General features: G+C 41.8%; 1 protein-coding gene across 1 annotated transcript in view; it reads left to right on the top strand.

The window, feature by feature from the left end:
• Positions 1 to 16,272, top strand: part of KLHL29 (kelch like family member 29) — a 362,303-nt gene that overhangs the window by 128,868 nt on the left and 217,163 nt on the right. The window contains exon 3 of the mRNA XM_085320322.1: positions 1,647 to 1,952. Coding sequence (XP_085176448.1) covers positions 1,647 to 1,952 — 306 coding nt within the window. The remainder of the gene's footprint in view (positions 1 to 1,646; positions 1,953 to 16,272) is intronic.

The raw sequence follows: 16,272 nt of genomic DNA, 5'->3' as shown, positions 1-16,272 counted from the left end.
GCAGTGAACCCTGATCCTTGGAGTCATCAAGTCAAATCTTGTATCAGATCCACAAGGAGGAAAAAGACCAAAACCCCCAAAACAGCTCTTTTGCATTAAGAGGAATGTTAGTGCTGTTAATTTTGTGGTCGACATCTTCCCGAGCCCCAACATGTGCTCCTGYTGCTGGAGCAGAGCATGGTCCATTGCAGGTGTAGGTTTGGGGCTTTCTTTGGCTCAGTCCTTTGTTGAAGACAATGCTTATGGGAACCACATGAACCTCRATTAGGATATATTTAGTCATAACAGTGGGTTTTCTTTGCCCTTTTTTTTTTAACTAGGTGAATAAATGCTAATGTTGTTGATAGGCCCCCTATTTTATACCGCTAATAAGTAATACCCCTCTGAAGTAGTTTGTTATTTTCAAGTTTCTGGGTGAGTTTGGTTCCAGCTCCCTTCCTCAGCCATTACAAACAGATAATTATTATCCAGTTTTGTGTTGAAGAATTTGTGTAGCAAAACTACTTCAGCTGACCTGATGTTATTATTACAAATAATTTATTAGATCGTATGATGCAAATAAAATACTTGAGATGCTGCAGTGACCTAGATATTCATTATAGATTCATGTRAATAAATATATTTAGCTTTTTTTTWAATCTGTTCTTCAATTCTAAATGCTGCAAACTCTTGAGTGAGTTACTCAGAACTGGGAAAACCACATTATTCCCACCATTTTGCAGAGTAGGAGACTTCGGCAGAAGAAATCACCTCACTCCTTTAGGCAATGYAACCTATCATTATTGAAACTAGGGGTAGAGGTTGGGAGTCTCAACTCGCAGTGTGGTTTTCAGGCGKCTTGCTCATGGCTGATAAAAGATAATACCAGTACCAACAGGAGGTTCGTGATGATAAGGACAGGGCAATCACACAAAGTGATTTGGTCATTTGATCCTCTTGAGTGCGTTAAGTGTTTTAAATGTAGCCAAAAGCACAGCAGACGGCAGGAGATGCTGACCTGCCCTGGCAACCAGTGACTCTAGGAAAAGCCCCAGAGCYGTAGGGGGAGAGTATTCCAGCAGGAGTTTCCAGAGAGGAGGTCTAGGAAAAAGAGACAGGGGGAGGAGGAGAAGGTAAAATGGTATTTGACCTGAAAAAATACGAAAGCAATGAATAGATTTAGCAAGTAGATTTTTCTCTATCTGAGCTTTAGGATTAATATTTGCTGACATATCYGGAGCCACAGAAATGATCTAAGGACTGCTAAGAAACCGGCAAGAGCAAGCTGTTGGAAATATTTTCCTGCTCTCAGAGGCTTCGTCTGATGATTGTTTCTAACTCRATTTTTCTTTATTTGGGTGCCGTGGCTTGTTACTCTGCGGGAGATTTTGGGCAGATGGCGTTTGCTAGGATCTGAGGGACGATCTCTCCACCACGTACTTGTGGCTGTCCAAACACAGTCATTTGAATTCTTAAGGATGATTCGCTACCACTCTGCTTTCTTCCCCCAGAAGTTTAGCTCAGCGAGGGAGAGAAGAAAAACAGTGCCTGTTAATGCAGGGCAGACTTGGCAGGCTCTTGCCCCAGCGGTTATGGAGCAAGATCGTTGCACCAGCGCCTCATTGCTAACATTTGCAACACTCACCTCTCTGCTTTCAATCTTGTAGGCAAGCTCYCGAGTTCCCTTCGAGAAGCAGCCGCCCTCCAGCGAGATGTCACGGCACCACAGCCGCTTTGAAAGAGAGTATCGCGCCGGCTGGGACCGCCGGGAATGGAGTGCCAACGGCAACCACGTCAGCAGCGGTAGCTGCGGCAGCGCCGCGAGCAGCACCGGCAGTGCCCGGCCCGGGCTGCTGCCCCTGCCCATCGTCCCCTCCCGGATGCCCACCCCGGCCACCGCGCCGTGCACCACCGGCAGCAGCGAGGCTATCACAAGCCTGGTGGCCAACTCGTCTGCAGCAGCCACTACCAAAGTAAGAACTTACCTTTTTTTTTTTTTTTTTTGTGGTGTTGACATGCTGAAGAGAGGGAGCGGCGTCTGCCCCTTTGGGAAAGCCATGTTCTCAGTGTATGAAGAGCAAATGTCCATGGGCAGTTGTCCTTTTCTTTGCTCTTTCTGGTGTTGTGCAAGCATCCAGGTAACTACTTCTTCCTCTGAGACCGAGGTTTCCCTGAGCGGCCCAAGGCTGAGCAGAGCAAACTTCTCGCCCGTTAGCCCTGCCTGCGTTTGGGTTGTCGGTGGACAGCCTGAAGCACGCAGTGGCCGTCTGCTCTTGGGGATGCTCTTCTCACCCCTTGAGCAGGTTCGCAACAGGTTCACCACAGGTGGCTGCAGTCTTCACACGGAGGGAGTAGAAAATGAGCAAAGGGTGTCMTTTGGGCTGAATGCTAGTTCTTCTTCTCTTTCGTTGGTGTTTTCCTACCGGGTTTTCAAAGCATCGCTCATAGCGCAGTTCCGAAYGTAACGGGGGACCATTAAAACCAGGCTGTCTCACTGCTGCAGAAATGTGTACTACAGAGGAAGAAGATCTTAAGCCGCAGTGAGCTGAAATCGCTAGTAAACCACTGGGGTTTTTTGGCCCGTGGTATAATTGGGGAAGTCTTGAAAACACAAGTTGTTATTCCAGCAGAAAGTCATTGAGGGGGGAGGGGAGTGTTCTCCATACAAATGCAGATAGAACAGCTGGGCAACCGCAAACCCTGGCAAATTRTAAAGGTGACCACAGCATTAGCAGAGTGAGCCAGACGCACTGCTGGTTTTCTTTTTAAGATGTTTAACGTTTTCTTTCAAGTTGGTTTCGTTTTAATAACTGCAAGCGCCAAATGCAGCAGACRCAGACAGGGGGAAAGGAGACAATAAAGTTATTTAAAGTAAGCCAAGAGCAAGCTGAAATTTTACTGCAGCACCATTATTATATTGATTTTTTTTTCACGCTGTAGCAAAACAAGGTCAATGCTGCAGAAAGAAGCATTAGGCTGAAGTTTAATGTGTGATTGGTTTTCAAAAATTTTCCATGATGCCTTCAAATTATTTTCATTTGAAAAGAAGCCAATCAGATCTTGATCAAAACATATTTAGCATTCTCCAGATGTTAGCCACAGACAGATGCTTTTCAATTGTACGTTGTCTGGAGATGATCAACACAAATTTGGAGCCAAAGCAATCGTTTGATTTGTCATGACCTTTGTTCCTGGATCTAGTCCTTAGGGACCAACTGTTGACAGGAGTGGATCAGCCGTTCTCCCAGATGTTCAAAACCCTTTTGAGGCAGAGCAGTGCCATTAAACCATGTATTTATTGGGGAAAGGAGGCAGGAACAGCAAGTTAAATGCCTTTTGATCATATGTTCAATGTTCAATTGTTTTCTAAATTACCTTATTAGGCAATTTTCTGATGACTTCCCTTATTAACAGTGTTTTGGCATGAATAGATCAAAAGCAGTAAATAGACAAGAGTAGAGGTAGCATGGGACACTTTTTACTCAGAGAACTGTTAATCAGCTGTGTAATCCCCCGTAAAGTTCATGTGCAAAAATKCATATGGTCTTTGCCCATGCCTCTTCTGCTGAGATTCAGCTGAACAGCTCTAAAAATTACAAATTGCATGTACTGAAGAAGAAAAAACTTCGAAAGAGAAGAGAGGTAGAATGAACAGAGATGTAAAGGTACGGTGCCTAGCAAGCTTCCAACTAATGATGTGGAACGGTGTCAGAGAAAAACATCAGGTGCTCATACATACTCATGTTCACCCTGCCTGACTCTGTGTCTCTGCCTCACACACAGCAGATTTACAGTTGTGGTTTAATTCAGACGGTTAGCAATTTCCCCAGCCGGTGGTTTCCCTTGTAGAATCCAGCTAATGGTTAACCATAAAAAATTAAATCCATATAATGGGGAAATCTCAAGTCAGAAAACTATGCAATTACTTGGTTTATTTTAGAAACAGAAATATGCTAAGTTGCCCTGAGCTGTGGAAAGATCACGGTCTCCCCTCTACCGCCTTTTTGTGAGCATGTTTATGGGGTATCACCTTGTGAGGAGCAAGGATCATCTTAAGCTGAATTTCTTAGTACTGTTTTGTGCTTGGGAACAGAGTTTGATTCATTGGTCCCGCCCTCTTCTACAGCCCAGACCTTCCCCAACATTAGAGCAGATGTCTTTGATCTAAGTGACAAGGGGGTACCCTACATAAGCGATGACATGGTGTACAAATAAAGTAATCCTGATGTTTTGGAGAAAGATGTTTGAGAGCCCTTTCTCCTTGTTCGATAGTCCCGGGTTAAGGGTGCAGTCASTGAAGTTCCTGCAAGCTGAGGATAGTAAGGACCCCCATAAGATCACRTAACCAAAGTTCTTGTCTGTGCAGGTGTCTCTGCTTCATCCAGTTATTACTTTTGACTTTAGCATATCTTTTTAAATAGATTTGAAGATCTCTAAACATGGAGGCCAATCATCTATTCCCATTGATTGTGTACTCCCAGCAATCAATTACTCTCCCAGTTAGAAAAGTGTTAGCACTTTTTTCTGAATCATTTAATCTGCCTTCAGACTTCTGGTCTTTGGTTCGTGTGGTTCCCTGATGTGTACCAGTTTTAGTGGCCTCCCAATAACTGTGCATCTTCTGCAGTTCCATTTCTTCATCTTCCTTTTTAAAAGACACCAAAACCATATGCAGTCATTCAGTGTCAGCCTCATCATTCACGTGTGCGGACATAAAACGGCTTCCTTCCTCTATTCTTTTGTCTTTCCGTTGTCTATTCAGTAACAATTGCTTAAAAGTTTTTGCCAAAATATGTACAGCATTTCTCACTCGGATCCTTATGTTGCTTCCAGAGTAGTTGCTTTCTTGGATACAGTCTCCAGTGTTTCAGGGATGGCCATTTTCCCTTTTCCTAGATGTGTAGCTTTGCTGTTCATTGCATGAAAACTCATCCTTTTGCCCAAAAGCCTATTTCTCCTTATTTTAATATTTCTGTGCATCAAATGTTGCAGTGTTTTTAATATTTACTTCAAAATCTTGGTTGAAAAGTTGAATAACATTTGCCTAGTACCAATTCTTGTCGCATGTGCTCAGTTGCTTCCTGTTAGCAGCTATTTTTAGAAAATATTGTCAGTTGACTAGTTCTTAATCCGTCGAACACCACTGTTGTAAAGTGCAAAGTTCTTAATCCAAAACGTTGTGCAGTGCTAAGTCAGTGGTTTTTAAAAGTACCTGCCATCATCCATCGTCACATATTATCAAACAAAGTTGCATTTTTTTCAAAGACTGAAATCAGGTCTTCTGCTAACTATATTGACAGGCATTGATCATATTCCTATCCGTCAGTTCTTGAATAACTGAATGCTAGTGTGACAAATGCAAAATGGAGAAAAAAAAATCTTTATGACATGTAATGAGACTGTGAAAGTCGCTGGGCTGGTGACAGCATTGGTCAAGAAATTTGTAGATAAATAGATTTTAGGACCACTGGAATATATATTCTTGCTGAACCATTTTGTCTTTACCAAACAAGATTATACCAGACTATATATCCCAAGCTGTAACACGTAATACGAACAAAAAAAGCATAGGAAGGGAGAGAAAAAAAAGATTAACTTATGAACTGTTGGAGAGAGGTGAAACACTCATCAGAGGGAAGCTTAACATACATAATGCCGCCTGTGAGGGGTCTGGGTTTGGTCTGTGCTTTTATGTTTTTGGAGGAGCTTTTTACACCTGTCTGTGGAGGACTGTAGAAGGATTTTATTGCTAATTATTAATGTGAAGGAGAACTCTAGAACTAATTATACTTTGCAGATCTTTGAAATTTATTCTCAAAGCATACCTGTAACCTTCTTACTGCAGATGCCTTTGTACAAATCACACTTAGTGAATCTGGCACATTTAAGTACTTAAAGATATTTGATCTGGGTTATTTAAACAAAAAAGCTGTATTTTCCTTAGCTGTATTTTTTGCTAAACAAAATAATTATGATATTTTGTGCTGCTGTAGTCCATCTCATCTGAGGCTGTCAGAACACACCAGAAATACTATTTAAACCTCAACATGTGAAAAAATAGCTTAATGTTTTACTGCCAGAATACCAATAGGGAAACTGAGGCAGCAGGAGCTAGTGATTATGGGGTTTTCTGCTCACACAGGGTTGATGTGAGCAGAGACCCAAGGTCTTTTACCCAAGTTAGCTTTTATATTTTGGTCCTCTTTCCAAAATTTTTTGGGCTACAGAACAGTTCCCATAGCTGGCTCATTTGAAGGAAAGAGTCTGAGTCCTTTGCTGTAGGTACTTCCTGAAGCACCCAAATGCCTATGGCAGGCAATGAAGAGGGCAATACCTGCCATTAAACTGCCACGTTTCAGTTCAATTTGTCATACCCGRAGTCCAACCACGTAGGATGATCAAGTTCAGCTTTGGTTTTGTGTGTATGTGGTGTTTTTTTGTTTTTTTTCTGCAATGAGATTATCTATTGGTAGAAGGAAGCTATCAAAGAAATCCATATACGACTGCAGCACTGCTTAAGATATTGGCAACAAAACACTCTAAAATTCATTTAAGGATGCGGCACAACATTCCAGCTATGTTTTCTGTTCATCGCAGCAGCACCTTCATTCTTTGTTGCTTTTCCGAATTACTTTGCAAGTTACTTGTACAATTTTCTCCATCAAAGCTCCTGTATCACAGCTTCAATTTAGAAGTGTTGTCATGGGCTGTAATTTGAAATTTTATTACCAAGAGATTTTTTGGTTATAGAACATTTACTTTTATCATCTCTATATTATTTTTAAATGCCTGAAAAGATTGATACATCAACAGAATGTGTGCAACACCAGGCGAGATCTAAAAWTTTTTTTTAGCCTTAATTTTAAAAACCCTTTGCTTGAAACATAAATTGATTCTTAAGCCCCCACACACTTAATGATTTGTTATTCTCAAGGTTAAACCTATGACAAATCTTATAAAAAAGCCAGCCTTCAGTTTTGATAGGATTTTCTCCAGCCGAGCTCAGGGATAACTATATAGTCTCCAGTCTTTAAATAGCATAACTGAGATGTGATCCTGGCCTCCTCCTATGCTTATAGCACTCCCATAATGTTTCAGATTGGAGTGTTGTTGCTACCGTAGTGTTGATCCCACTGTGATTAGCCACAGTGAAGATGTGGGAGAGAAGATGAAGATGGGGAAGCATCTGTTTGCCTTTCTGGAAAGCCAGACAAGGACTGCAAGAGAAAACTAGCCCCCGCTGTCATCCTCTCTGTGCATCGCTTCAAGTCTCATTAAAAAAATTGTGTGACGAGGGAAAAAAATCTTATTTTAAAGGGAGAACAAGTCAGTATAGCTGAGACATGCAAAGASATAAAATTGAACTGCAGAGAAGTAAAATGTTACGTGGCTTTTTTTTTCCCTTTAAGGTCCAAAACAGTTTAGTTGCCTCCACAGCAGCCTGTCGTACGCTGACAGTTTGCTGCGTGTTGCAGAATTGGTGTTGTCTGCTCTCTTCCTTTCCCTTCTGAGGTGAGGATTTGCCAAGCTGCTATTCGGCTTCCRCAAATATTTAAAATATTGATTAAGCAAAGGAAAAATAAACACAAATTGTTTCTTCAAGTTACACCTTATGTTGTACATGATTAACTACATGCAACAATTTGCACTGTGATGGTAACTGAAATTTATGTACTCTTTTTATTATAAAGCATAAGAGGCTTGCGTAAAGAGAGAGATTATAAATATTGGAATACATGGTTGCTCAAAAACAGTCAAAACATGCAGTGATGAAGTGTATAGGATTTGCTCTTCCAGCTCCTCTGTGCAAAGCTGCTCCACCAGTCCCCCAAGGGCTTGTATTGATAGCTCACATATTTTGGTCACCGTTTCAGATGGTAGCCGGTCGGTTCGTTGATCTGGATACCGCACGACAGTACAGACCAAGCGCAATCATGGCAAAAGCCTGTTACAGATCCTCCTGATTTCTTTTGGCAAATTACTGTGATTATATGTCAGACTTCAGAGGCTGGATGTCAAAAAGTGCAACTGATTGTTCCAGGAAAATGTTTTTACCTGTGGATATCYGTTTAAAATAGAGCTGCGTCCAGTTTTCGTGGTCTGTGAGATTCAAGGCCTTTCCCAGCTGTGCAGAGACTTCTGTTGTGCATGAAGCTCTAAATATGGTAGAATATTCAATTGATTGTATAGGAAATAAAGCAGTGTTCCAGAGTACATRATATCCAGTGGATTGTACCAGCAGATAAGGACAGGTTCTCCCAGGCCCCAGATCACATTCTCTTGGCTCTCCAGGTCTGAAAGTTTGCAAAGCTTTTCACAATTTACCTTGTGGGATGACCCAACATGTACCTRGACTGCAACATCCAGACCTGGCAGCCTGTACGGGGTCTGCACGTGAGGAAGGACACCCAAAGGACACGTTGGCGATAGCTGTRTGCCATCACGACTGTCCTGCTGGGGGTGAAACTAGCACAGTGCACCACAAAAAAAAATACCATCATAGTATATCACCATTCTCCTGCTATCCCCATGTAGTTTTGAGATGCTCTTCGCAGCAAATAGGTAATTATATGACCCAGGGACAAGACAGAAAATGAAGATAACCAGCAGGTTCCCAAGCTCACATGTTGAAGGCCTTAGAGTAGAGGAACCAGTTTTCCAGTTTGGACAAACTGGAGAGAAATCTTGGGCAATTTTCAAACTCATCTGTAGAAGATTTTTTAATGACCTGTACCCTAGGGAGGGCCTAAATTGTGCTGAAGAGGTATCACTTCTTATTATCATCTTGTATTAACACTTCTTCTCTTATATATTTTTACATATCCTTGATAACATAGAAATCAAAACTTACATAGAAATCAAAACTTACAAAATGTGTTTTTAATTTGTCAACTTTCATGGAGAGTTGATTGGACTGGAATGGGTCTGAAAGTCCTGGCATCCTAATTAAGCTGCCAAGTCATAAAAAATTGCTTGGATTTTTTTCACTTGCAATGTGTTTATCATGTGTTGAAAGAGCTAAGAGGTCTGGCCAGTTTCTAGTCCCAGCTCCATTTGAAGATGAAAGGCGGCGTGTTTGAAGCGTTAATTGACATAGCCAAGTACTTACAAGGTCACAAACATGACAGCTTTGGATAAAGAAAAAGGGCTATTTCTAGGCATTGCCACTTTGATCAAAAAGTATCTCAACTTTCAAAAGGGGTAAGTATCAGTAATATCCAATAACCTAAGCAAAATTTATGTTGGCCAGGAGTTAAGTGCTCAATTTCTTGAAATAATTCAGAGTTCTTTCTATTTTCTCTTTTCCTCTCATCATTACTGTGTTTTCATATATATTAGTTGCAGGTTATCCATTAAAATGCAACAGAATACGTACCTTTGCCACTTATGGGGCATTTTCTTTCATAAGAAAATTTGTAACCATGGACCTATCTACAAAAAGTGATTTTACGATTAATGACTTGGCAGTTTCCTATAATTTTTGTTGTCAGAGCCTACTTTGCCAGGTAGAAATAATTTTCAAAGAAAGCCGATCCTTTCTCAAYAAGGTAATTTTTGATTTTGGTGTTGCATGAAGTGGGTAATGTCAGAGAAATCACTGAGGGAAGGGACAAGTGGATTAAGGTACACGTTGGGTACAAAYGCAACCAGAGTTTGTGCAAAAGGCTGCAGAAGCAGTTGGGTGGGATCTCTGTATACTATAATTTCTGTTAGAAGTGACAGCAAAACACTGGTCATTTTTTAAAACACAAGTTTAATGCGTACCAGAAAGAAAATAAACTGTTTACTGAACAGGTAATATTTTCTTGATGGCATTGGTTTCCATGAAATTGCTGATTGATTTGCAGTCTTCGGCTTAGAAATTGTTGCAAAACAAATGAACCAAATGAGAAAAAGAAAGAGAGACAGAGAAGTGCGCCAGGCTTCGCTTCTCCTTGTTATTTCTGGGGAACTCGAGTACCTGCTTGATACCACAATAGTCGATGAAGCTGGCAGACATAAAAATTAATTTGGCCCGGAGAGTGATAAACAGAATATTAAACTCTGCTCCGCGGCTTCTGGTCCTGCCGAATGTTGCACCTGCAAACGCTGGCCATGGGCAGATGCGCTGTAGGCATAGCCTGGGTCCCATGCGAACAGCTCGCGGAAGGTGCAAATAYCTTCTGCACAAATGGAAACACGATGACTCACTATCTTGTGAGCGTGGCAAAGCACAGGCTTATTGTAAGTGAAAGGCAATAAAAGGCAGGGAAAGGAATTCCTCACCCTTGTTCCTGACACCAKTGTCACTCCCTAGAAGCTGCTCTGTTGTGGATTTATGATCAGCCGCTAGTTTTCAATGTGGAAACCAGAATAGGGAGAAACTTGCTAGTACCCAAGTAACTTTGTTGAGTTTTCTCTGCTCTTGAAATTTTGAGCATTGCTAAACATCCAAGTGTTGGGTTAACGGCTGAAACACTGTGTTCTTGGATAGGACAGGCACTTTTCAGCAAATGAAATGCACGTTTTCCTTTGGTTTGGAGGAACTGTCTGTTCTGAGTTCTCCCACAAGTCCGCCTGCCTCTTCTGTTTCAGTTGTTCTGTGCTGCTGTCAAGCTGAAATATATGTGGTTGTTCCCCACTACAATTTAGCATCTCCAAACTGATTCACTTTGGAAAACAAAGCTTGTAGAAGTTCTGCTGAGAAATATAGGCTGTCTGTAAAGTGGTTGTGTGCAGAGTGAGATGCACCCACTGTATAAATAATGAATAATAACTGGTAATAAATTCTTCATATCATCAGGTTATTTCTTAGTGTTTATGATCCCAGGTCTTTTATGGTAATCCTGAAACAAAGCACAGAGAAGTATGTGAATAATATTTACTATTGCTAAGTTGTTGCACAAACATGTCAAGAAAGAGAAGCTCTTTYGGCTGTATAATTTGAATGTTTAAGACTATATACTGTTTATATGATAATAGCATGTATAATTAAAGTTACCCTTTCATCCCAGAGGAACTCAATGTGTTATACAAAGTATGTGCATTCCAAACCACTGAAGTAATGCTCCGAGATGCATYTTTCCGCTAGCAGGTGGAAAACTACCAAAGAGCAGCGCTGGGCATAATTTGACCACGTGTTCACCTGCAAATCCATATTCTTTTCAAGAACTGCCTGTCTTTGCATGGGGAGCAGCATTGTACAACAAGGCCCAGCGGAGCCCCCCGAGGGGCAGTAGGACCCAGTAACTCAGCCATGACAATATCCTCAAGGCACAGGAGTCACTCAGCTGGCATATGGGAAGTCAAGCAGGCTTGGCTGGAGGCAATCCAGGCTGAACAGGGAAATCCTAGCTGAGCTTAAATGCAGAAAGAAGATTTATGGAAGCAGGGACGGGCTGCCCTGGAGACACATAGAAGAAGCTGAAATATTCAAGGCCTTCTTTGTCTTGGTCTTACGGGCAAGATCTGCTCTCAGGGTCTTCCACGTCCCTTTTCCCAGAGGCACAGTCTGGGAGAGTGAAGCGCTACCCATGACAGAGAAAGAGTGACTTGCAGACCATATAAGGAAATCAGGTGTTCACAAGTCCATAGGACAAAATGGGATGTATCCAAGGATACTGAGGGAGACAGCTGATTTCTTTTTGAAGCCACTCTCTATCATCCTTGAAAGGCCAAGGTGATTAGGGGAAAGTCCTCATGACAAGAAAGTCGCATGTCATGCCATCTTCCAGAAGGGCAAGAAAAATCCAGAAAGCTAAGAGCTAGTCAGTCTAACCWCTGTGTGTCTGGGAAGCCTGTAGAGCAAATCTTGTAAAAGGTGTGTGCAGGCACACGAAGGACCAGAAGGTGTCTGGGAGCAGCCACAGGTCACACCTGACCAATGTGATTTCCTTTTGTGATGAGATGACTGGCTGCGTGGGCAAGGGGGACCTCTAGGGCTTTTGTATATTTTAATGTTAGCAAGGCTTTTGACACAGTTACCCCTTTAAATAAGTTGGAAGGATATGTACTTAATGGGTCAGCTACAAGGTGGGTGGAAAACTGGCTCAGGGAGAGTAGCGGGCAACAGTTCAAAGTCCAACTGGCAGCCAGTTACTAGTTGTCAATACTGAGACTAAYACCATTTAATATCTTCATTAATGATGTGGAGAATGGGAGGAATGCACAAATAACAACCAAATTGAGGGGAGCAGTCAGGATGCAAGAGGGTAGAGCTACTGTTAAAAGGGACTTAGATGGTTTGGAAAAATGGTCTGWTAGGAGCCCCGTGAACTTCAGTGAAGGCAAATGCAAAGTTGTGCACCTGGGATGAAGTAGTCCCATGCAGCAGTACAGGATGGGCAGCAAATGGATAGAAGGCAGCTTTGCAGAAAAAGACCTGGAGGTACTGGCAGACAGCAAGYTGAAAATAAGTTAGCAATGTGTCCYTGTGGCARTGAAAGCCCATCAGATGCTGGGATGTATTGGCAAGAGAGTAGCCAGCAGTTCCAGGGAAATGATCATTCTTCTCTATGTGTGACTGCACCTCAAGTACTTTGTCCAGTTTTAGGCTCCTTAGTGCAAGAAAGRTGCTGAGCTACTGGAGTGAGTGCAAGAGAGGGCCACCAAGATGATTTGGGGCCTGGAGCACAGCATGTGCGAAGAGAGTCTGGGAGTTGGATCTGCTGATCCTGGAGAAGATAAAGCTTGGGAGGATTAGCTTCCTATCTACAACTACCTAGTAGGACAGTATAGAGAAGAGAGTGCCAGTCTCCTCTCAGAAGTGCCTTGTGAAAGAAGAAGCAATGAGCACAAGTTGCAAAAAGGGAAAATCTGATTAGATATAAGGAAAATAAATTCACTATCTAGGGAGCCAAAAYTGGAGCAAGGGCCCAAAGTAGCTGTGGGATTTCCATCCTTGGAAACACTCCAAACTCAACTGGATAGGACTGTGAGCACACAGATCTGACATCCAAGTTGTCCCTGTTTTGAGCAGAGTTGGACCAGGTGATCTGCRGAGATCTTTTCCAACCAAAATCATTCTTTGATACCATCCTGACATTAGGCTGGAATTGTACTATCACTTAAGTATACTTTACCAGGCAGAAGTATCGTGCTTCAAAACAATACCCAGAACCTCATCGACTGGTAAACAATAMAACTTTGGACTTATTTTACATCTTCTGAGCATAGCTCCTGTCTTGGCATAATCATCACAGTTTTGTTTTTGAACAGCTTGTTTCCTTTAGAATTCCTACCTCTTGCTGGGATGGAGTAAGACTGAATAATTTATCTTCCTTTTCCTCAAAAGCTGAGCAATAGTGATACCCCACATATATTGGATGCTGTTATTCTGTTTCTAAGCTTCCATTAATTATCATTATCACCTCTACTTTTAAAGGTCTAGCAGTAATCTYTGCAAGGCTCTTCAAGCTAGATGACACAGGAAAAATTGAGTGTGTTTAATCCCATTCCTGCTCATGAAGTTTTGAATTCCATCTCTTAAATTTTTTTYCCACTGTTTGTGATAATTCTTCTGGTAGATTGTGTGTGACCAAAGTCCCTCATGTGTAAAGCTGAAGGCTTTTAAGGTCATATGCATTCATAATTCTCTCAAGAATGTAGCCACTTTAATTAACAAAGGCAAACGTGCAGGTAAAATTTTTGAAGACATGGGTCACACACTCTGTTTGCCACATACAAAGCTACTGTTCACCTTGTTTTCTCAGCTTGCTTAGAAATATGAAGTGCTTTGCAATAACATTTAGCTCTTTGGGGAAAGTGTTCTCTCAAGATATTTTAGAATTCATCTAAATTATGGATTTTAAGTCAATGCTGAAGAAAATTTGTCTTCATTTCTCTATGTTATGTAGATAATTCCTGAGTTTTCCTATAAATTGCCATTGGTTTCGTCACTGCTAAAGGGACAGGTCAGCTAAGCTGTGTGAGTGCTCGAAAAACTGGAGTGAGCTCTTCTGTAAAATGAGCTAAGTGCAGTCAGAGGGGACCCTTTCAAAATAACCAAAAGTAGAAGTGTACAGCAAGACTCCTACAAATTAAATTGTCTTTAAATAAATTTAATTATTTTTAAATGAATTATCTTTGATCTTTAATAACATTCCAAACTTGCGTGGACAAGGCCCTGAACAACCTAGTGTGGTGTTAGCCCCACTTTGATCAGGAGCTGTGCCYGGTGGCCTCCAAGAGCCTCTTCTACCTACACCAGGCTGATTCTTTATTCTTTGGCAGTAAAAGCCTGCAAATGGCTGTGGATGGGAGTCTTGGACAAAAGCCTGTCTAGACTCCTTTAACAGCTTTCCTTCAGAGAACAGAGAGGTGACTTCTGCCATTCAGAGGTGGTCATGGAAGCTACCTTGTCCCCAGCAAGAAGTACGCAAAGCTGATCTTCCCTTCTTCTTTGAGCTAGGAGATGAATCAGAAATTAAGCAATGCTGCAAAGCTTGTGGATCAGTCTCTTTCATTCATTTTACTTTTTGTCTTTCTACCTCTCTGCTGACTTCTTTGTCCTTCTCCCTTGTGTTCCATCAGACACTTGATTTAAATTCTTCTGACATTTCCCAAAGCTTATCTGACTTTACTGGAAGCACCATAGCTTGCTGGCAACTGATATTGGTTCATGGGAAAAAAATGAAATACAACTGCCACTCACCACAGAACCAGCAGTTCTGACCRTCGGTTGTTTCAACCAATACAACACTTCCGTGGAAATATGGCTTATTGGAAAATAAAATTTTGAAAAAGAAAAAAAAAAGAAATAAGGGAATCGTGAAAGTGCACACAGAATTTAACTTTAATTTTGGTCAGATACACTTATTTCTTTTTTGTWTCTCTTTTCCAGCCAGCCCTGCTCGCAGTACAATTACATTTGGCTAAGTCTGTGCTAGTAGCTTAAGCTGTGCCAGGGCAGGGGCCCAAGTGCTGGAACATGACCATCTATACCATTAAATTGTTAGCACAGGCTCTGCTTTGATTTTTGGCTTCAGCCAGCTAGCACTGTCATAAACAATTCTCAGGCATGGTTTGGAATTAGCAAGGGCCAGGAGCCATTCCCAGTCGGCCGTTTGGATATAGCCACCCTATTTTGGAGGATAAGGAGGTATAATACATGAACGTGGCCAGGTCATATCATTTGGCCTCAGAGCCATAGAACAGGTCATGGCCCAGTTTAGTTTTTTTAGCTCCTGGGAAGCCTTTGGATTTGAGGCAAATCTAATTATGCTTATTTGACTCCACTTTTTCCTAYTTCATTGAGTTGTATGTGGACCATAAGGATCACAATCACATCTCCACTTTATCTGTTCTTTTTGCCTGTGCACCTGTGCACTAGGATGGTGTGGTCCACACTGTTTTAGTTGTCATAGGATGGGTGGTGAACTCATTCTCCCATTGTAAATAGAAGTATATATTCTAAAGGAGTCTAGAAATAYGTATTTTAAGTACGCTGTTGCATAGAACCCACCTATTGCTAGTAAATATAGTTCCTGTATCAGAATGCAAAGTGTATTCTGTAGATGTTCCTAATGGCAGAGAATTTTTATCCTTTTTTTTAGATCTGGAAGTAAGAGATTATGTTAGACACTGGATGGACGTTGGCATATAGCTGGTATGAAAGATCATGTTATCCATTAAGTGTTGAAGTAGAAACACCTCTCGCTACCTGCACAATTGATTTTTCACTTAGTAGGCTGTCTATTCGCTTTCTCTTTCACYGCAACACTGAATAGAAAATAATACTGCTTTCTGCCAATGAAGGCCCAATAAATYTGTGACAGTTGCCAAGACTGAGGGAAGTCCAAGAGTATGGTTATATCCTTTTGTCCTGGCCCATTTTCATCTGCACACTTCCATTTCGAGCCCTCTGAGGAACACTTATCTATACATCTTGCTTTTTTGGAAATAGATTTAAATGCCTTTTATTAGCAGAAATTGTCTGATTCCATGAGCAGAGAGCTTCAACRTGCCTCAGTACAGTGCCGCAAGAGAAGAGACCCGAGGTTCGGCTCTTCCTTCGGCGTTTCAGGTCATCGCCGAACGCGCTCCCTCAAAGGGCTCTCGCGGAGCACGCGCTCCCCCTCGCACGTGCAGCAGCCTCTGCCACCAGAGCTAAGGAAGCACAGTTAACGTCCACATCTCCGTGTGCTGTAGATTTGGCCTCGATTGCTGGTCAAAGCTGATAAATGCCTGGGAGACTTTGCATGCTAGATGCTGTGTCTGAAGTATATAACATCGGATATGTTCAGTGGCCCATTTGTGACAGAGCCTGGACCAGGAATCCGTGAGCATATGTTATAGTTGATGCACTTCCCCTCA

The sequence above is a fragment of the Rhea americana genome, unplaced genomic scaffold (assembly GCF_003343005.1).
Source record: "Rhea americana isolate MKP2758 unplaced genomic scaffold, rheAme1 scaffold_63, whole genome shotgun sequence".
Lineage (NCBI taxonomy): Eukaryota > Metazoa > Chordata > Aves > Rheiformes > Rheidae > Rhea > Rhea americana.
The sequence above is the reverse complement of the archived record's forward strand: the minus strand, read 5'-3'. Positions and strand labels throughout refer to the sequence as shown.